The 22,186-nt window shown below is 43.0% G+C and overlaps 1 protein-coding gene across 1 annotated transcript in view; it reads left to right on the forward strand.

Moving 5' to 3' along the window:
• IMMP2L (inner mitochondrial membrane peptidase subunit 2) overlaps window positions 1–22,186 on the forward strand; it is a gene marked incomplete at its 3' end in the record, with an annotated part of 1,518,208 nt that overhangs the window by 1,228,302 nt on the left and 267,720 nt on the right. The window contains exon 5 of the mRNA XM_082255169.1: window positions 12,609–12,711. Coding sequence (XP_082111295.1) covers window positions 12,609–12,711 — 103 coding nt within the window. The remainder of the gene's footprint in view (window positions 1–12,608; window positions 12,712–22,186) is intronic.

The raw sequence follows: 22,186 nt of genomic DNA on the forward strand, positions 1-22,186 counted from the left end.
CCATCTATATGAATAAAGAAATTATTTGAAAAGGGGGGCCTGACCTCCAAATATCTGCTAAGAACCGCACAAGGACATATATACTGATCACCACAAGCTGCCAGCTCTAACCAATGGCCTTTTCTAAACTGATCAGTTTTTGATTGGCTAATGAAAATATTAACCTTCTCCTTACCCACAATGACTTCTTTAGCATTAAGGCCTGATTGGCCCACCCTATTGTCTGAGACCAATTCGGAAACACGAAGCGCAGCGAAAAAACAAAGCACAAAGGCTGCCGAAAAAAGTCTAGCCTCATATTCCGAAAAACAGACAGCAAGGGAGGCCAAGCATAATCTTCTAAGTAAATCAATTGATATAGGTCTGCGTGTGTCAGGGGTGAACATCCTCTTTTTATAACCTTTGAGGGCTTGTCTTATTGAGAAAAAACTCATAAACCCTACAAAATTCTTCAATTTCAGAAAAAATGAAACCCCGGCTAGGATCTTGTTAATGTGGCTATATGATAGCTGCTGTTTCATCAATGTGCATAAAAAAGCTAGCATATCACCCTCCCTAGGCGGCTCAGATGGAATACCCATCTCATTACAGAATAACAACCATCTCTGATAAGCAGAACCATACTCCGACCAAGTGTGAGGTGCCACCGAGCACTTTATCGCATCAAAGTCCAGATCTAAATCAAGGTCCACAGGTGATCTGGGCAATGACATCCCACCGGATCGGCATTCGGATGAAGTTCCCTGAAACGAGAGAACTGAAAACGGGATAGGGAATCAGCTATGCAATTTGACACTCCAGGAATATATTTGACCTTTAACCAGATGTTTAATTTCAAACATAAGAAAACAAGATAACGGAGAAGTTTTAGTACCAATGTAGATTTTGATGACAAAGCATTTATTGCATACAAAACTCCTCTGTTATCCGAGTGTACCAAAATTCTCCTGTCCCTGAAACTAGCACCCCAAAGTTCAAGGGCAACCAAAATCGGGAATAATTCTAATAAGACTATATTATTAGTAAATTTACTCTCAACCCATGACGTAGGCCAAGATCCGCAACACCAATGGGTGTCCCAGATGGCCCCAAACCCTAAAGACCCTGCTGAATCCGTAAATAACTGGAGGTCAGCAGCAAAAATCCAGTCCTTTTGAAAAAATGAACGACCATTATAGTCGTTTAAAAAACGCGACCAAACGCGCAGATCATCTTTTAACTCCGCCGTTAGCCGGATATGCGCCAAAGGAGACTTAAAGCCAGACATTGCTAGAGCCAAACGCCTCGAAAAAATTCTACCTACTGGCATGATACGCGAGGCGAATGCTAGCAGGCCTAGCAGAGACTGAAGCTCTTTTAAGAGAACTTTCTTTCGCCTCAAAAATTCACTAATTGTAGACTGCATCCTAGAGATTTTTTCCCTCGGGAGCTGACACTCGCCAATGGCTGTATTAATAGAGATACCCAGAAATTCAATCAAAGTGTTAGGTAAAACCATTTTATCCTCAGCCAATGGTATCCCAAAATGTCTACAAATAAGGGAAAATAGCTTTAGCAGCAACAGGCAGATGTCAGAATCAGGGGGTCCCACAAAAAGGAAATCATCCAAGTAATGTAAGACCCCCTGACAACCCGATTCTCGAACCATCACCCACTGAAGAAAAGTCGCAAAGGATTCAAAATAGGCACAGGACAAGGAGCATCCCATCGGCAAGCAGCGGTCGAAAAAGAAATAGCCATCAAAATAGAAACCTAAGGAATTGAAGGCTTCCGGATCAATAGGTAATAATCTGAATGCCGATTGAACATCCGCCTTAGCTAATAATGCACTAGGGCCATATTGCTTAATCATATCAACCGCCTCATCAAACGTAGTATATGAAACTGATGATATAATAGGGTCTATATCGTCATTTAACGAATCACCTCTAGGAAAAGACAGGTGATGTATTACTCGGAAGGAGTTAGGCTCCTTTTTAGGGACCAAACCTAGAGGAGATATGCGAAAGTTCTTAAAAGGCGGGTCCAAGAATGGGCCTGCTACTCGCCCAGCCTCAATTTCCTTGCGAATCTTCTCCCTGGCTATATCTATAAATTGATCTGTTGACTTTAAATTTTTTTCAACCTTACAACCCAATCCTTTAAAAGATGGAAGCTTAAAACCTGATTGAAAACCATTAATTAATAATTGGGCCTTCTCCTTGTTTGGATATGCCTGCAGCCACGGGAGCATTTTTTCCAGCCTCACTGAAGTGCAGGCTTTTCTGAAAAATATCCCTGGATGACTGATTCTGCTGACTTGCCCTCTTAAAACATTTTATTGCTGGGTGATTGCCCGTACAAAATGAGCACTCATGTTTAAATTTGCACGCTGCTGCCCACTTACACTGCGTTTCATTATACGCATAACAAATTCCCTTCCTATAGGGGGATGCCATAGGGGCAGCACTTGACTGTTTTGTTGGCGTAAACTTTTGAGGAATAATTAAATTTAACCAAAGGCCTACGTCCTTCATGCCCCATTTCAGGCTGGGATAAACTGATAGCTTCTGCCGGAAGGACTCATCGTAATAAAACCATCCCAGACCACCAAAGTTCTTATACGCTTCCAGGATATGTTCCACATGCTGGAATAACCCACTACAATATTCTGGAAATTTTTCACCCAAAACCGACGAATAAATGCAAAAGGCTTGAAGCCAGTTATTGAATGACCTATAAACCGGACGCCTCCTATTTTCTTCTTGCCCGTCATCAGATTTTTTTTCATTCTTGAAAGCAAATTCCTTTGCTGACGGCAACAATGAAAGTAAATCGATAAATTCACCCTTCCAAATTTTCTCTTTGATCCCTGCTGTGAGGTGATAACCAAGCGGCGACATATCGCATGGCATCACTTCCTTCAGACACGTCTCAGGAACCGTGTGTGCCAAATGACTAACTCTGGTACCACCATCTGACACAGGTGTGACCGGAACACTACTTACCACAGTCGCCGCTTGATTCATATTGCTGACTGGGGACCATACATTACCAGGACCTTGTATGCTGAAACTAGGAACATTAACAGCAGGAACAGGTGTAACATTCAACAAACTCGCAAATTTAGATAAAGATTCTAAAATAACATTTAAATTGTTCAATTGTGCCAACTCACCAACTCCTGTCGGCAGCGTAGCTGATTGGCTAACAGGAGGCACCATATGCTGTACTTCTGCACTGCTTGTATTCACCTGTGGACGTAAAGCCTGGCTAAGAAAAACCTCTTCAGCTGGTACCTGACTGGAACTATCTTCCCTAGGTTGCCTAGCAACCCTCTCCTCAGATGCTCTCTCAATTCTGCTTCTGTGAGGCCGGGTGTTATCCCGCCTTTCACCACTGGGTGGCGGTGATGGTGAAGCAAACCTTCTCCTCTTCGGGCCTCTTCGGCTCCTTCTCAGCCCTCCCGCAGCTTCTGACAGTCCCACAGCTGTGCTGTCTGACTCCTGTCTCGAGGATGCTGGCCGCTCCGGAGGACGGCTCCGCTGACCCTGTCTAGTCCCTGCCTTCCCTGCTACTGGTGCCTGAGGTGAGGGGGATACACTCCTAACGGCCGTCTCCTCTGCCCGCACTGCCGCCGCAGATGCAGCCATTCCGCTCACCTCCTCCCTCAGCTGTTCAGACTCAGCTCCGCTCACCATGAGACAGTTCCGCAGCCATTCTTCTCCCCCTTCTAAAGCTGCTCTTTCCAATACTTGCCGAACAAGGGTCTTCATTATGGCAGAAGAGCCAGCGAATGCCGCAACCGCCGCTGAGGAGAGGAGAGCTCGCCAGGCAGTCACTTCCTAACTGAGGGGGATTACCTCAGAGACCCCTTAATAAAGCCTTGGGTCAGAACCTTCTAGAGGGGCGCGCGCTGCTGTGCAGCCCGCCAAAACCATGCTCATTACATTTAAAGGGACAGTGTCTTATAAATTAAATAAATTCTGACACAAAATTTTTTTTTTTTTTTTTTTTTTAACATCCCCTGTCCCATGTGCGAGGGCACCTATTACTTGTGCCCTCTTACCATTCTTCAACAGAATAGTCTATTTGTAAGAAATTATGTCCTACAGGTTTCCAGTAATTCTATTCCTTTTGTTCGAATATGGCGTATCTATGTAGATTGTTTATTTTTTGTGATTTATAGTAATACTGTACATTGTACTTGTTTAGGTATATTTTAAGATTGTGGTCATTTTCAAGTTTGTCTTTATGTAATAAGCTCTTGTATTGTGATCTCACAGTCACAGATTGTAGCCATTAGAAGCTTGCCTTTGTGTAAACAGACTAGCTTTTATGTTTTGTATATATACTGTATATGTAAAAAAAAAAAATATATAAAATGTATATACCGTAATTTCCAACCACTTTAAAGTTTTAAATTCCTAAAATGCAAACTGTTTAACTACAAAACATTACAGTATGTAATCTACTAAGAAATAATTGTATAGTAGAGTGTCAAACCTCTTCAGTGTCAAATTTGTTAACAATCTAGGGTTTGTTGGTAGTCATATCTCATTGAATACAGCCTATATTATTTTATGGAGTCATGTGCAAAATTGAGTAACCTCTGGTGAGTTTTCTTGGTGTGGTTTTGAATAGTCTAAAAGTGGGTATGTCAATTGCAAATGAAACAGTGGGCTGAAATAAGGGAGGAGCTTAGTTACGTCCACACCTACTTCATTTCTAAAAAAGGTCAAGAGAATTTTCAGCTCATAAAAATTTACCTTTTAAAGAATGCCCAATTACATGCAAGGAAAAAAATCATTTGCTTGCACACAATTGGATGATGGCAGTCAGCAGAGTTAAGAAAAATTCCCTTGCAAAGTGAAAATTCCTCTTCAAAATGGACAGCCTATTTGCTTTTAGTTTTGCGTTTTACCTAAAAAATAGTTGTAGACTAGTGTTGAGCGAACACGGACTGTATTATTCGTGTTCGTACCGAATAATTGGATTTTTTGTACCCGAACACGGACACGGACACTTTACTGTATGTTCGGGTAAAAATCCGTGTTCGGTCGTTTTATTTCCGGGTTTTGCATGCTTTGGCGCTCTTTTCATGGCGGGCTTTCAACAGCCAATCAACAATCGTTTAACTGGTGTGCCTTAAGCCATCCCAGCCATGCCTGCAAATGTCTCAGTAGCTGTGATTGGCCGTCTGAAGCATGTGACCAAGTCTTTATAAGTTCGAGGCAGCCGCAGCGGCGTCATTATGCTGCTTAGATTCAGGGACAGAGCACACATCAACGTGCTGGCTGCTGATTAGGGAAAGATAGGCAGGAAAAAAACATTTGTGTCCGGATAGAATTGAGGGACAGGTCGGAGTGTTTAGGCAGGGCGAGTTGTAGGCATTTTAGGGATAGAGTCTGCTGAATTATATAGGGTCAGTGTCTTCTACAAACTACAATCGATATTGCTGTGTGGGGGGTGGGGTCTGCACTCAATCCTGATCTACGATCTCTTCTCAATCCTGTTAGGGACAGAGTCTGCTGAATTTTAGGGAAACTGTGTTCTACAAACTACAATCGATATTGCTGTGTGGTGTGGGATTGGAGATAGGCAGGTGTCAGTGATCCACATCCATTTTTCTGTGTGTGAGCTGCAGTGAACACAATCTTTTTGGGCTGCAGTGAACACAATCTTTTTGGGCTGCAGTGAACACAATCTTTTTGGGCTGCAGTGAACACAATCTTTTTGGGCTGCAGTGAACACAATCTTTTTGGGCTGCAGTGAACACAATCTTTTTGGGGTGCAGTGAACACAATCCTTTTTGGTGTGCAGTGAACACAATCCTTTTTGGTGTGCAGTGAACACAATCTTTGTGGGGTGCAGTGAACAAAATCCTTTGTGGGGTGCAGTGAACACAATCTTTTTGGGGTGCAGTGAACAAAATCCTTTTTGGGGTGCAGTGAACAACATCCTTTTTGGGGTGCAGTGAACACAATCTTTTTGGGGTGCAGTGAACAAAATCCTTTGTGGGGTGCAGTGAACACAATCTTTTTGGGGTGCAGTGAACACAATCTTTTTGGGGTGGAGTGAACAACATCCTTTTTGGGGTGCAGTGAACAAAATCCTTTTTGGGGTGCAGTGAACAAAATCATTTTTGGGGTGCAGTGAACACAATCTTTTTGGGGTGCAGTGAACACAATCTTTGTGGGGTGCAGTGAACACAATCTTTTTGGGGTGGAGTGAACAACATCCTTTTTGGGGTGCAGTGAACAACATCCTTTTTGGGGTGCAGTGAACACAATCTTTTTGGGGTGCAGTGAACACAATCTTTGTGGGGTACAGTGAACAGAATCTTTGTGGGGTGCAGTGAACACAATCTTTGGGGGGTACAGTGAACACAATCTTTGTGAGGTGCAGTGAACACAATCTTTGTGGGGTGCAGTGAACACAATCATTGTGGGGTGCAGTGAACTCAATCTTTGTGGGGTACAGTGAACACAATCTCATACTGAAGGTTTGAGGGTGCTGCCTGTTCCATACTCCCCCTACTCCTCATCTAGCCTTTTAGGGGTACAAACAATAGTAATTGGGGCCTAGTGTGGTTGTGTACGTGTGATATACATACACTTTTTTGGGATCATATTTTCTATTCCGCTATTTAATCAAAAACCTTTGGGGATCAGTTAAATTGGGGGATAGTCTGTGTTGGTACGTGTGAGAGAGATCCACCTTTCCAAGTTGTTGGGGTTCATCTCATACTTCTGAAGGTTTGAGGGTGCTGCCTGTTCCATACTCCCCCTACTCCTAGCCTTTTAGGGGTACAAACAATAGTAATTGGGGCCTAGTGTGGTTGTGTACGTGTGATATACATACACTTTTTTGGGATCATATTTTCTATTCCGCTATTTAATCAAAAACCTCTGGGGATCAGTTAAATTGGGGGATAGTCTGTGTTGGTACGTGTGAGAGAGATCCACCTTTCCAAGTTGTTGGGGTTCATCTCATACTTCTGAAGGTTTGAGGGTGCTGCCTGTTCCATACTCCCCCTACTCCTAGCCTTTTAGGGGTACAAACAATAGTAATTGGGGCCTAGTGTGGTTGTGTGCGTGTGATATACATACACTTTTTTGGGATCATATTTTCTATTCCGCTATTTAATCAAAAACCTCTGGGGATCAGTTAAATTGGGGGATAGTCTGTGTTGGTACGTGTGAGAGAGATCCACCTTTCCAAGTTGTTGGGGTTCATCTCATACTTCTGAAGGTTTGAGGGTGCTGCCTGTTCCATACTCCCCCTACTCCTAGCCTTTTAGGGGTACAAACAATAGTAATTGGGGCCTAGTGTGGTTGTGTACGTGTGATATACATACACTTTTTTGGGATCATATTTTCTATTCCGCTATTTAATCAAAAACCTCTGGGGATCAGTTAAATTGGGGGATAGTCTGTGTTGGTACGTGTGAGAGAGATCCACCTTTCCAAGTTGTTGGGGTTCATCTCATACTTCTGAAGGTTTGAGGGTGCTGCCTGTTCCATACCCCCCCTACTCCTCATCTAGCCTTTTAGGGGTACAAACAATAGTAATTGGGGCCTAGTGTGGTTGTGTACGTGCGAGATACATACACTTTTTTTGATCATATTTCCTATTCCGCTATTCAATAAAAACCTTTGAGGATCAATTGAATTGCGGGATAGTCTGTGTCGGTACGTGTGAGAGAGATCCACCTTTCCAAGTTGTTGGGGTTCATCTCATACTTCTGAAGGTTTGAGGGTGCTGCCTGTTCCATACCCCCCCTACTCCTCATCTAGCCTTTTAGGGGTACAAACAATAGTAATTGGGGCCTAGTGTGGTTGTGTACGTGCGAGATACATACACTTTTTTTGATCATATTTCCTATTCCGCTATTCAATAAAAACCTTTGAGGATCAATTGAATTGCGGGATAGTCTGTGTCGGTACGTGTGAGAGAGATCCACCTTTCCAAGTTGTTGGGGTTCATCTCATACTTCTGAAGGTTTGAGGGTGCTGCCTGTTCCATACCCCCCCTACTCCTCATCTAGCCTTTTAGGGGTACAAACAATAGTAATTGGGGCCTAGTGTGGTTGTGTACGTGCGAGATACATACACTTTTTTTGATCATATTTCCTATTCCGCTATTCAATAAAAACCTTTGAGGATCAATTGAATTGCGGGATAGTCTGTGTCGGTACGTGTGAGAGAGATCCACCTTTCCAAGTTGTTGGGGTTCATCTCATACTTCTGAAGGTTTGAGGGTGCTGCCTGTTCCATACCCCCCCTACTCCTCATCTAGCCTTTTAGGGGTACAAACAATAGTAATTGGGGCCTAGTGTGGTTGTGTACGTGCGAGATACATACACTTTTTTTGATCATATTTCCTATTCCGCTATTCAATAAAAACCTTTGAGGATCAATTGAATTGCGGGATAGTCTGTGTCGGTACGTGTGAGAGAGATCCACCTTTCCAAGTTGTTGGGGTTCATCTCATACTTCTGAAGGTTTGAGGGTGCTGCCTGTTCCATACCCCCCCTACTCCTCATCTAGCCTTTTAGGGGTACAAACAATAGTAATTGGGGCCTAGTGTGGTTGTGTACGTGCGAGATACATACACTTTTTTTGATCATATTTCCTATTCCGCTATTCAATAAAAACCTTTGAGGATCAATTGAATTGCGGGATAGTCTGTGTCGGTACGTGTGAGAGAGATCCACCTTTCCAAGTTGTTGGGGTTCATCTCATACTTCTGAAGGTTTGAGGGTGCTGCCTGTTCCATACCCCCCTACTCCTCATCTAGCCTTTTAGGGGTACAAACAATAGTAATTGGGGCCTAGTGTGGTTGTGTACGTGCGAGATACATACACTTTTTTTGATCATATTTCCTATTCCGCTATTCAATAAAAACCTTTGAGGATCAATTGAATTGCGGGATAGTCTGTGTCGGTACGTGTGAGAGAGATCCACCTTTCCAAGTTGTTGGGGTTCATCTCATACTTCTGAAGGTTTGAGGGTGCTGCCTGTTCCATACTCCCCCTACTCCTCATCTAGCCTTTTAGGGGTACAAACAATAGTAATTGGGGCCTAGTGTGGTTGTGTACGTGTGATATACATACACTTTTTTTGGATCATATTTTCTATTCCGCTATTTAATTTAACTGGGCCTCCATGCGAGACCTGTGTGCCTTGTTGCGCTGTTTTGAGTACTCCACCAACATGGCCAGTGGCAATGACGCCGTTCTCAGCTTAACTATCCCACTTCTATGCCTCCTTGAAAAAACAATTCGGGCGATGATGGAAGAGGATGTGGCACAGGATGAGGAGGAGGAGGAGGATGAAGAGGTAACATTTCCAAGGCTTTCAGGGCAGTCATTCGCAAGGGGCTCCGAGGGTGGGTTCCTGCACACGCAAACGCCAGGGACGCAATTGTCCAGCAGGGGCACAGTTCTGGAGGATGAGGAGGATGAGGAGGAGGAGGAGCTGGAGGAGGAGATGGAACCATGTTCACAGCAGGGTGGCACCCAGGCCAGCTCATGGCCATCACTGGTGCGTGGCTGGGGGGATACAGAGGACACGGACCATACACCTCCCACAGAGGACAGCCTTTCGTTGCCTCTGGGCAGCCTGGCACACATGAGCGATTACATGCTGCAGTGTCTCCACAACGACCGCCGAGTTGCCCACATTCTAACTTGTGCTGATTACTGGGTGGCCACGCTGCTGGATCCCCGTTACAAGGACAACGTACCGTCCTTAATTCACTCACTGGAGCGCGATCGCAAGATGCGCGAGTACAAGCGCACGCTGGTAGACGCCATGCTGCTGGCATTCCCATCTGACAGCGGGGCCACAGTGGAAGCACAAGGCAGAGGAGGAGGAGGAGGAGGTCGCCAACGCAACCAGGGCACCGCCAGCACCTCAGAAGGCAGGGTTAGCATGGCCGAAATGTGGAAAAGCTTTGTCAGCACGCCACAACAAACAGCAGCACCAGCAGCTCAGATGGAACGTCTTAGCAGGAGGCAGCATTTTACCAACATGGTGGAGCAGTATGTGTGCACACGCCTACATGTAGTGAATGACGGGTCTGCCCCCTTCAACTTCTGGGTCTCCAAATTGGGCACATGGCCTGAGCTTGCCCTTTACGCCTTGGAGGTGCTGGCGTGCCCTGCAGCCAGTGTATTATCTGAACGGGTATTTAGCACGGCTGGGGGCGTTATAACAGACAAGCGCAGCCGCCTGTCCAGAGACAATGTGGACAAGCTCACGTTCATTAAAATGAACCAGGCATGGATCCCACGGGACTTTTCCGTACCTTATGCAGAATAGCAATGGATACCGACCTTACCCACCCATTGTTCCATTTTTGCTCTTTCTCACTCTTTTGGGGTGTACCCTCATTTAAAATTTGTGAAAAGAAGCAGTGTTGGCTACCTCGTCCTCCTCCTCAGGGCCAGATTAATGTAGGGGCTATTGGAGCTGCAGCTCCAGGCCCCTACCTTTTATATAGGCCCCGGGTTGGCCATATTCACTGTTACCGCTCTTCTGTCACTTGTAAACACAGAAGTCTGGCTTCTATGCTCGCTTCCCCAGGCAGCACCCTCAGAACCTCCCCACACAGCGTGAAGGCCGGACAAGGAGGGACAGTTGGCGATGCATGGATGTGTTTATGGGCTTCAGAGACAGCATCCCATGTTGAATTAGGCATGCATGGCTGCACCCTTCCTCCTCTGGGTGCATGGCAAGGCACGGCCCTAAGGCCCTTCAAAATCCTCAGCACCAAGCCCATGATGCTGTTAATCCGGCCCTGGTCCTCCTCCACCGCCGCTTCCACCTACACCGCCCATAGGTGTGCGCAGCCTATTGCATTAAGGTGTGCACCCCAAAGTTGAAATACACATGCATGTGTTTGCCAGCAGGGAGAGTAATGTATCGGGGCCATGTACCTGTAGGCAAGGAGAAATAGAGCAGAGCAGGTCCCAGGGAGATCTTTCCCATCTCCTCACTGGCAATGCTATGTGCCCTAGGTGATTAGGGTGTGCCCAGGCACACCCAGCACACCCTGTGCGCACGCCTATGTCACCGCCACATCCACCACCACCTTAACCTCCCTCCTACTCCATATGGGCCTCGTCCTTCAGAGATGAAGAAGAACATTGTTTTATTTTTCTGTTTTTTTTTGTTGTTTTAAGTTATTTCCCTATCCACATTTGTTTGCAGAGCACTTGCCATGCTCTTAATTACGTTTTGCTGCCATTTGCAGCACTCTAGCCCTTTCCTTTGGTGTTTTAGAGCCATTTTAGTGCCTTAAAGTTCGGGTCCCCATTGACTTCAATGGGGTTCGGTGTCCGGGAAAAGTTCGGTAAAAGTCCGGGACACGGACCCGGACTTTTTTTTAAAGTTCGGCCGAACCCGTCGAACACGGACATCTAGGTGTTCGCTCAACCCTATTGTAGACTAAAACAAGAGCATAGCCCATGAAGCTGGAGCTAGAGGTGACTAAAGCACTTATTCGTGTCCATGAATAGCTGCCAACTATGAATGTTCTGGTAGATTATAAGCTTAATAATAGCATGCAAATCCAAGCTGCAGTTTCCAAAGCAAGCAAAATCATTTCTTGTATTAACAGAGGCATGGACTCCAGAGAGAGAGATATCATTTTGCCCCTGTACAAATCATTAGTAAGATCTCATCTGGAATATGCAGTTCAGTTTTGGGCACCAGTTCTCAGAAAGGATATTGGGGAATTGGAAAAAATGCAGAGAAGGGCAACCAAACTGATAAGAGACATGGAGGAGCTCAGCTATGAGGATAGATTAGAGGAACTGAATTTATTCTCTCCTGAGAAGAGGAGATTAAGGGGGGATATAAACAACATGTACAAATACATAAGGGGTCCAAATAGTGAACTTGGTGTTGTGTTATTCATTTTAAGGTCATCACAGAGGACAAGGGGGCACTCTTCACGTCTAGATGAAAAGAGTCTCCAAATATGGAAAGGTTTCTTCACAGCAAGAGCTGTGAAAATGTGGAATAGATTCCCTCCAGAGGTGGTTCTGGCCAGCTCAGTAGATTACTTTAAAACAAGGCCTGGATTCTTTCCTAGGTGCACATAATTTAACTGGGTACTAATATTTATAGGTAAAGTTTATCTAGGGAATATCCGATTGCCTCTCAGGGGATCAGGAAGGATTTTTTTCCCCTGCTACAGCAAATTGGATCATGCTTTGCTGGGGTTTTTTCACCTTCCTCTGGATCAACTGTGGGTGATTGTGTATACGGGATTATATATTTGTGTTTTCTTTTCTTTTTTTTTTTTTTTTATTGGTTGAGCTAGATCGGTGATGGCAAACCTTGGCACCCCAGATGTTGGGGAACTACATTTCCCACGATGCTCAACTAAACTGCAGAGTGCATGAGCATCATGGGAAATGTAGTTCCAAAGCATCTGGGGTGCCAAGGTTCGCCATCACTGAGCTAGATGGTCTTTTTTCAACCTGTCTAACTATGTAACTATGTACAGTATGATTAGGATTGAAATCTAGTCGACTGACAAAGTAAATAATACAGTAAAATTTGTGTATTTTATATGAATATATTTATGTGGCTGCTTATATTTCCAATTAACAGAACAGCTGGATACAAGAAAAGATTTGTCAAAATTCCCAATGGGCATATGTGGGTGGAAGGTGACCACCATGGGCACAGCTTTGACAGTAATGCTTTTGGACCAGTGAGTACTTTCTATATGGTTATATGCTTATTTTCTTTTCTCTATTTCAATCATTTCTTTCACAGAAATAATTGCAGCATTTGTAAAAGGCAATATTAGTTTATGTAATATTTCATGAGCAAGACACGTTTCATCAGGGAGACATTTTTCTAGTCCAAAATTTCCCTGCCATAATACAGAATTAACTTGTTCTCAAAGAATTAGCCATTGTATTTAGTTGAACTCTGATGAATAATAATTAAAGGTTCATATTTGTCATAACGCAGAATGACATTCAATTCTTTCAGACTATTTCTTTCAGAGGAAAGTTATTTCATTTTTCTGTCATTTGCCTCTTTGGTGTTATTTTCACCAAGCTTTAGCTCTGAGCTGAGTGGATATAAAATAAAATGTGTTTACATCTTTTAGCTTTAGTGGTTGTGTTACTATTGTGCCATACCCAGGAGCAATATTCCAATTTGAAATCCACATTTTGGTTGATGCTTTATTTGGTGTTTTCCTTAAGGTTTTTCTCTTCATAGCAGCTTGTTTTAATTTCTTTGAAATCTCATAATGCTTGTTTCACTGCTTACTAGCAAGGCTTGGAGGTATAATGCTCAGTTTATTTTTATTCCAGGGCTGTTAAGGATGATTACTTATTCACATTGTGGAACTGTATGTGCTTATCTAAAAGAGACAGCCATCAGACAGGATTTATTACTTTATAATATCAAATCACGGAATGTTTGCACTATATCCATGTTAGTGTAGCATTTATATTGATATTTACACTGTAGTATTTCAGAATATTTTACTCCTTTTAGCTTTTCGCTGTATTGTTTTTGTGTTACTGAATGCAATGTTTCATAAAAGGGGTCATCTAGCATGTTTCGAATATGCATTTTCATTATTGTGCTGAAAATGTTATTTTATCAATCCTAACTGCTTTTTTGGCAGGGTAGCTATATCACATTTTGTAAAGGCACAGAAAAGAGGGAGAAATACGAGTGCCACTGACTAAGTGTAGTAAATGTATTAAAAAAAAGGAGTAAATAAACAAATATACACTCGTGAAAAATGTATTCTAAACAACACTTGAATACCAGGCCAGTAGATGGAAGCCTCCCCACAGCCATGGGGAGGAACTTCACACAAAAAAAAGTGACCAACCCAAAAGTGACCCAAGTAGTCAACCCAAAAGTCCACTCCAGACCCATATCTGAGTATACAGGCTGTCTGGCCAGGAAAGGGAAGGGGGGAGGGGGGCGAGCATGCATACTTCCTTCCTGAACCATACTAGGCCACATGCCCTTAACGTGGAAGGCTACCTTGCCAGGGGGGACTCCCTCTGGCAAATCACCTTATTCCCATGAGGCAAATGCCTCTTCCCCACAACCCTGTCATAATGGTTGTGAGGGTCTGTGAGCAGGGAGCTTATATGAATCTGAAAGCACCCTTTAACAATAAGGGGACACCCAGATACTCACCCACGTGAATGAGTAAATGGTGCATAGTATCAATGCTCAGTCTTAAAAAAAAAATAAAGTGTAAAAAGATTCCTTTAATTAAAAAAATGGAAAAAAGTCCCACAATTTGAATCCATCGTCAATCTTATCCCCCCCCCCCCCCACACACCAACCTATGTTCCAGTTGCTGCACTCCTGCTAAATGACCTGTCCAGCAGATGACAGCTGATATAAACAGAGGGGCAGGTTCTCCTGGGTGATGCCATTGACCATATATGGTCAATGACGTCTTGATGGTTGTGACTAAATATGGCCAGTGTATCAATGTTTTTATTAGGAGGCAAAGCAAAATGAGGTGACTGGGATCCAGCATATGCCCACTTTTATGGAGTAGGCAGACTTTAGTATACGCTTTAACTTTGGTCTAAAGTGTGCTGGAATAGGTAACAACCATAGTTTTTGCCAACGCAAAAGTTTAAAGAAGTGCTATTACCTACTTATTCTGAATCATGTTAATTAAATTCCTAAACCATATCTGCTTTTGTCATGTAAAGTATTTTGATTTCAGGATTATTTCTGAAACAATGTATGCATGACACAAAGCCAAAGGCACAGCTGATATGCATACTGCTTTTGGCAATGGCAAAGCAAAACCATTCTGTTCTAATTGTATCCAGATGGTTGTTCTTCCTTTTTACCAATACAACTAATTATTTCCCTCTTATTTCCAGAATGCCTAGAATAACATAAGTTCTTGTACTAGCCATTGTGACTAGACAATAGAAACATATGGTTATCTTATAATGGGCTAATACATTCTATATATTGATATTTACTTTTAAAGATAACTCATGCTCTATTGTACTTTTACATAGATCTAGTATTTATTGTTGTAGCAATTGTACCTTTAACACAAGTTAGTGCAGACAATATCATACTGACCATCTCAGCAAAACATTTAAAGCAATGTTGAAAATGTGTCCCAAGGATCTTTCTGCTTTATTTGATCTGTGCTTTCTGCACAACTCCTGTTGCTGCTTGATTGTTCCTCTAAGAATTATGAGCCCTCCATTCATCAGAGAGGCAGCTGTGACATGAGGTGGCAAAGTCCTGTCTCTACCAAGATGATCACCTCTACACAGAGACACAGTGCAGAACAAAGCATTTTAATTCAGTAATGGAGAAACGGCCAGCTCCATGGAACCTACAGACAATACTGGGGATTACTCCTGTATCCTCCTCTGTTTCTTTTTTCCTGGGCACAGGGTGAGTTCTTTTTTTAAATGTTCTTCTATTGTTGTTGTAGTTTTTTTTTTTTTTTAAAGAATAGAATACAAAGAGCCTGTGAAGACAGCGGGAATAGGCAACAACACCTTCAAAGGGTGAGGCATAGATACAATCAATACAATCAGCATTAGCTATACATGATCAGCGGGCAATTTAAAACAAAGGTATGAAAACCATTACAATGAGAAAAAAAAGGTCAGACTCTACCATGAAACCTTGGGAGTGAAGCAGTGCGTTTGTGAACAGGTGAAAAACCTCGGCTGCTGAGACAAAACCATAACACAAAGATGATTAAAGGCTACAAGGCACGTTTTACAGATCAAAGGTCACTTAAGAAGCAGGAAGAAGGGATGTGGAATGTGACACAGAGGCAGATAGTTTGATCACTTTGAGATTACCAAGTGTGTTGGTAATTTTCGGCTCGCAGATACCAGTTTGTATAGCGGAAAGGCTACATATGGGAGGACAGTTCTTCCAGAGAGAAGGATTATTCCATGAATCTACGCCATCTATCAATTAGGAGACAGGTATATTTATAGTTCTGAAGGTTGAAAAGGGCCAACAGAGCCTGTACTACTGCATTAATTCTGTATTAAATGGGATGGAGCCTGCAAAGAGAGTAGTGAAGAGGTTGTCATTTGTTAACAGCCAAAAATGAACAGCATAGAGTCTTTGGGGAAGTTGATCCCTTGGACCTTACCAATACAGGTGAGAACTTGATCCCAGAATGTAGAGGTTTATGAGCAGTCCCATATTCTGTGGAATAAGGAAGGTCGGAGGGAATTACACCATGGACACGATGCTTGCGAAGGAACCGCAGCAGCAAAGCAGAAGGAGTAGTAGGCTCGGTGAAGGGTTTTAAATTGTGTTTCATGTAGATTTCACAGACTACTAGTGAGCGTACTTTTTAATATCCGGCCAGAATCCTTTCCGAGGCATTATCACCACCAAGGACAGACGCCCACGATTTGAAGAAAGCAAGATGATATTTAGCAGTTTAATGGGTGATGAGGTGCAAGTTAATGTCCAAAACAGAGTATTGATCTACCTCAATGAAGGAGCTTTTAAGAGAGTTGTGATGCGGATTGAAGCAAGTCAGCTCAGCAGCTGATGATAGTGAAAAATTAGGAAACCAGGAAGGGAGTATTGTGAAGACAAATAAGCAAATGATTTAGGGTAGCTGTGGGCACCATCAAAAATAGCTGTAACTTTAGTGAGACCATACGCAGTCCACTGGGCAAACTAGAGAGGTGGGCAGAGATCATAGTTTAGAATGGAGGTTGAACGGAGCCACCACGTCTAAACCCTGCCTTAGTAAACAGGAAAGATTATAAAACCGTAAATTGGGCAAACCCACTCCACCTTCACTCTTAGGAAGACATCGTTTTTAAAGTGCAATGCAAGGTTTTTTGCCGCGCCAGTAAAGGCTAGCAAGGCGGAATGGATTTTCTGTACATCAGAATGTTTTAAAAGAATAGGTAGAGTTTGCAAGGGATAGAGTAATCTGGCAAATAAAACTATTTTAAAAAGGTGGCATCTCCCAAAGAGTGAAAGAGGAAGGGTCACCCATGTTTCCAACTCCTAAACAATCCTGGTGATTAAAGGAGGGTAGTTGAGACTGTACAAGGAGGACGGTTCTCATTCAACACGTAAACGAGATAAGTTCTTATTATTTTTTGGCCATGCAGAGAGGCGATGAAGGCAGCCAACCAGAGGACACAGACTGGTTAAGTGCTAGAACCTTGTCAAAATTATTCCGTAGACTTGAACAGGTGCAGAAGGTTGTAAACAGACTCTGGGGCTTGTCAAGATCTGAAGGTGGATAAATTGAAAATAGCAATATATCATGGGCAAACAAGGCTGAGTGGAAGGTTTGATTTTCTTGCGTGGCACCACTAATCCCTGAAGGGGAATTTAAAGTCTAGATAGCGGCTCTATAGTTATGTTGAAAAGGAGGGGAGATGAGTTGTGTCTAGAACTATGTATATGATCCTGTATTGTTGATCTTGACTCCAATGTATGCCTTTTCCTCTCCCAATAAACATTGAATTTAAAAAAAAGAAAAGGAGGGGAGAGAGGGGGCAGTTCTGATGTGTGCCCTTGGTGAGGACATGAAATCAGGGGTGACCAAGTGAGCTGAAGGTGAAGCATACATCTTTTGAACAAGGTCGAGTATGGGACCCGACATGCCAAACGCTGTCATGACCATAAACAACCAGGAGAAACTAATGTTATCAATAGCCTTTTCAGTAGCTAGAGAGATGATGGCCAGATCTTGGCTAGGATGAACGTTGGCATGTTCGAGAGCCAACAGGACCTTTCATATATTAGGGACACTGAGCAGCCTGCGGCAAATCCAGACTGGGCTGGGTGAAGGATCGTCAGAAGGATAGTAGCAAGTCAGAAAGCAAGGATTTTGGAATGGATTTTCCCATCGACTTTGATAAAGGAGATGGGTCTGTGTGAACGAGGAAGCGGGGGGTCTTTCCCCTTTTTGGCAATTAACCTAATGTGAGCTTGTGAGGCTGAAGGGAGGTAGAGGCCTCTGGCCCACATCGCCTCATAGACATGATGTATGGTATCCAGGATAAAGTTGGATGTGAGTTTGTAAAATTCCATGGTGTACCCATCAGGGCCTGGTGCTTTATCAGTCGCCAATAATTTAATAGTTGAGCGGATGTCTTCGAGGGTGATAGGGACATTTAAGGCTTCTGTTTGAACTGAGGTGAAATCAGGCAGGTGGACCTGTGAAAGCAGATCAGTTGCAGCCGCAGTATCAATTTGGTCTTCTGAATAGAGAGACACACCTAAAAAGCAGTGAGAAGAGCATTCACTTCAGAAGGGGTGCTATTATTAAACACTGTAGTGGAATGCAAAGCACCAATGTGTGTCAGACAATGGGCCTGGAGCAGAGTTTTGCTAGCAAACGTCCAGGTTTAAGGCCATATCTGTAGAATTTTAAAGACAAGTAAGATAACCTGGTTGCTTCATGGTGCTCAGCCCAATAATCAAAAGTGTGCTTGGCTGCCTGCCATGCACGCCTATTGGCTAAATTGTGGTTCAGGAATAGAGAGGTATTAGCTTCACATAGGGACTCACTAGCTTTTTGGAGTATGGATTGTTTCTTAAGTTGGGAGGGAAATGAAATAATACACCCATGCAGGGTATTTTTAAAATCCTTGTTATTAGCAAGATAGGAAGGGAAACACCAGGTGCCCACTGACCACAGGGACTGGAGCCCCGACAAAATGATGAGACTATGGTCAGAAATAGCCATGGCACCAATGTCAGTCGCAGCCACCATGGGAAGTAAAGCCCAAAAATCTATACCCGAAAAAGCGTCATGCGGAGGCGGAAAAAAACGTGAATTTGCGATTAGTTGAGTGAGCCATATGCCATAGATCAACAGGCGAAGCGTAGAAACAGTTTGTTTGAGCATAATGGAAACTGGGACCTGATGTGAATGGCGGTCAGGTTCCCAGTCCCCCCCAAAAAATGACATGGCTCAGTAACTTGTAGCACTCAGGAGATGATGTTTTGAAAAAAGGCCATAAAGAGTTAACTGTATATACATTTGAAATGGCTATGTCACAAGAGACAATCGTAAAGTGTAGAGTGAGTCTGTAACCATTTAAATCCTCTTCAACAGATCGTATGGCATGGCAAAGGTTTTTATGGAGCAAAATGACTACTCCTGCCTTGTGTCCCACAGCTGGGGAGTCAAATACATTATCTACCAAAAGTTTACAAAGACGGGAGGGATCATCTGCCGCCAAATTAGTTTCCTGGAGAAATGCAATATCTGCCTGTGAATTTTTCAGATGCCTCAAGATCTGAATGTGTTTGTTTGGGGAACGCAGTCCCTTAACATTCCATGATATCACAGTTAAAGCAGTTGTAAACCTGCTGAAAAAAAAAAAAAGCCTGCACGATAAAGGCATAATGTGCTTGTATGCATTGCATACTAGCACGTTATAAAATACTCATCTTAGACTAATCCTTCTCAGCGGCACCCAGTCACCACTAAGAGGGTTGGCATCTTCTCCTGTCCTTTCTCCCGAGATCTGGTCACCAAGGCACTGTAAGTGGCTGGAGCCGCGATGATGTCACTCCTGCACATGCACGTGGGAGCCCTCGGCTGCGGCAAGAAGCTCTGAAGTTCTGGTATGGTACGCCGGACCTTCAGAGCGCATGCGCCGCTGACGTCAGTAGCTACATGCAGGTTGAATATCACTTAAACCATGCAGATTTAGGAGATATTAATGTCACCTACAGGTAAGCCTTATCATAGGCTTACCTGTAGTTAAAAATGGGAAAGCGGGGTAAACAACCGCTTTATGTGATCGCTATTATCGGAGGAAGCCATGTCTGCCGTGATGATAAAATAGGTAAAGGCACAGGAAGAGTGGGGTGGGAGAAGGGGGAAACTAGAGAGGGGGGGTAGGGGGGATGAGGGTGGAGCTCAATGTTTAGAGCTGCCCATGAGCCAAGTGGGGGGGGGGGCTAGTAAGAACAAGGAGAAAGGGACTAAGAGGAAAACTAGATATAGGCCCAGAGACCCGCAAAGAATGGACCCCCATGTGTACCAACAGAAAGGTCAAAAAAGTTGGCAACCATAAGGAACTATAGAAAGACCCGTTTATAGTGATCAATCAACTTGGGTACATTCAGCCTGCTCATACATTGTTAGAATAGAACTGTCTATGGCAGGCTTAATATTATACTCCAGGTGGTTCCTTATGTGGCAGCTGGGGACAGGACAGGACTTGTAGACTTTTTTTAAAATAAGGTTGATAGTACTTGCTATTTTTAGCACCTGAATATTTTATGCTAAGGTTATCAAAATTCTTTGGGTCATTAATGCATGTTAGCAGTGCGTTAATGCATGTTGTTTTATGTGTGAACATGTCTAGTTTTAAAGGAGCCCATTCGTTATTATGAATGGACTGCTAATGCATGGCATTTTGTTTTAAAGCAGACATGATCCTAATATTTAGTCTTTTTACTCAGCACTTGGTTGGTTTATGTAGTGTTAGGAAAATGTATGCCTTAGTTTTACAGTACTCTTCAAGTAATAGGTATTTTTACAAATAAAGGTTGTGAGAAAGAGATAGCTTTACTGATTACCCAAAAAGAAGGTGATTGCTAAAGGTTATGAACAGGATAGTGAAACTAGACAATAAAATAACACTGGTATACACACTTATATGTACTTAGCCAGAACTCACTGATTAAATAACAGTGTTATACATTGTAAAAATACTTACAATACATTCTTCGACCCACGCAATAAAATATTACTTGGAGGGAGAACCTTAATTTTAATGTACACCTGTTAGATACCTCATTCAAATTGAATCTACAGAAGTCTACCTAAAAGTTTCTCTAAGTCACAGTTAATTTGTTGACTTACAAATAGGAGTAGCTTGGTAGAGTGTGTGTGTGTGTGTGTGTGTGTGTGTGTGTGTGTGTGTGTGTGTGTGTTGATATCTCATACCTGCAATACCTCCAAATCAAAGAAAAGGTAAAGCTGAATAAAAGTCTCTCAAAAGCTGCAGGTGCTTCAAGCAAGCTTTGTTATAGACTTCTATGGAGGCTTTGAAGACGCTTTGAAGCACCACAAAAGTGACCTGGGGTATCATTTTTGAAGCAAAGCAAACACAATGTGTACAGAACTATGCGCAAAACATTTTATTTAGTGACAAGTGCTTTGATTGGCGTTCAGAATGCTTTAAAAAAGTGTGTCCAATGCCATATTTTGAAGCAAGTGTAAATGAGCCCTTACTGATTTCTTCCATAGCTTGCATCAAAATCTCAAAAAAATGTTGGCATGGCCAAAAGTGCCAAGCATTGTGAATTCTGTAGTAGCTCTTATTTATTTGTTTATTACAGGTACTTATATAGCACCATCGATTTACACACCACTTTACACATAATATACATTCACATCAGTCCCTGTCCTCAAGGAGCTTACAATCTCAGGTCCCTAACTCACATTCATACATATACTAGGGCCAATTTAGACAGGAGGCAATTAACCTACAAGCATGTCTTTGGAGTGTGGGGGGAAATGGGAGTACCTGCAGGAAACCTATGTAGGCAAAGGGAGAACATGCAAACTCTTTTCAGGTACTGTTGTGGCATAACGGACCAAAAAGAAGGTGCTCATAGTGCAGTAACTTTTATTTAGACAATAGAACATACTAAATGTAAAATCAAAAGGGTGTACATTTACTTATTAAGTGCCTATATCCAGCACTATAATGTTAGCTTGTACCATACATGCACTGGAGATCGCTGGTGCTCTGCACACACCTGGAGCCGGTGTGTGCTCCGAAGAACAGATATTGCAAAACTGGAAGTGACATATCCAAATTGGAAGTTGAAACCGGAGGACCTGCCCCTATGCGTTTCATCTCAATGACATAAGGAGGAAGCTTCTTCATGATGTACGTTATGATATGAGTAGTAAAGGTATGGAGAGTGCTGAGAGAGACATCTGAGTTTAACCCTTGAAATCTAGGCTTATAGTGGATTGGGAACTAGGAGCTGGACTACTGATTTTAAGGGCTAATTGGCCTTTACCTTGAATAGAGGTCATATACGTCTGGTGAGTGCATGATTTGTTTCTGGGTCACAGGGTGACAGCATTGTGTTTATGGTGGAGGCTTGGAAGATCACAATAAGTCGGGGAAGACACATTTAAAGTCAGTGGACACTCTATTTGGACTATGTTTTATTGC

Source organism: Pelophylax lessonae (genome assembly GCF_965119305.1).
Source record: "Pelophylax lessonae genome assembly, chromosome: 4".
Lineage (NCBI taxonomy): Eukaryota > Metazoa > Chordata > Amphibia > Anura > Ranidae > Pelophylax > Pelophylax lessonae.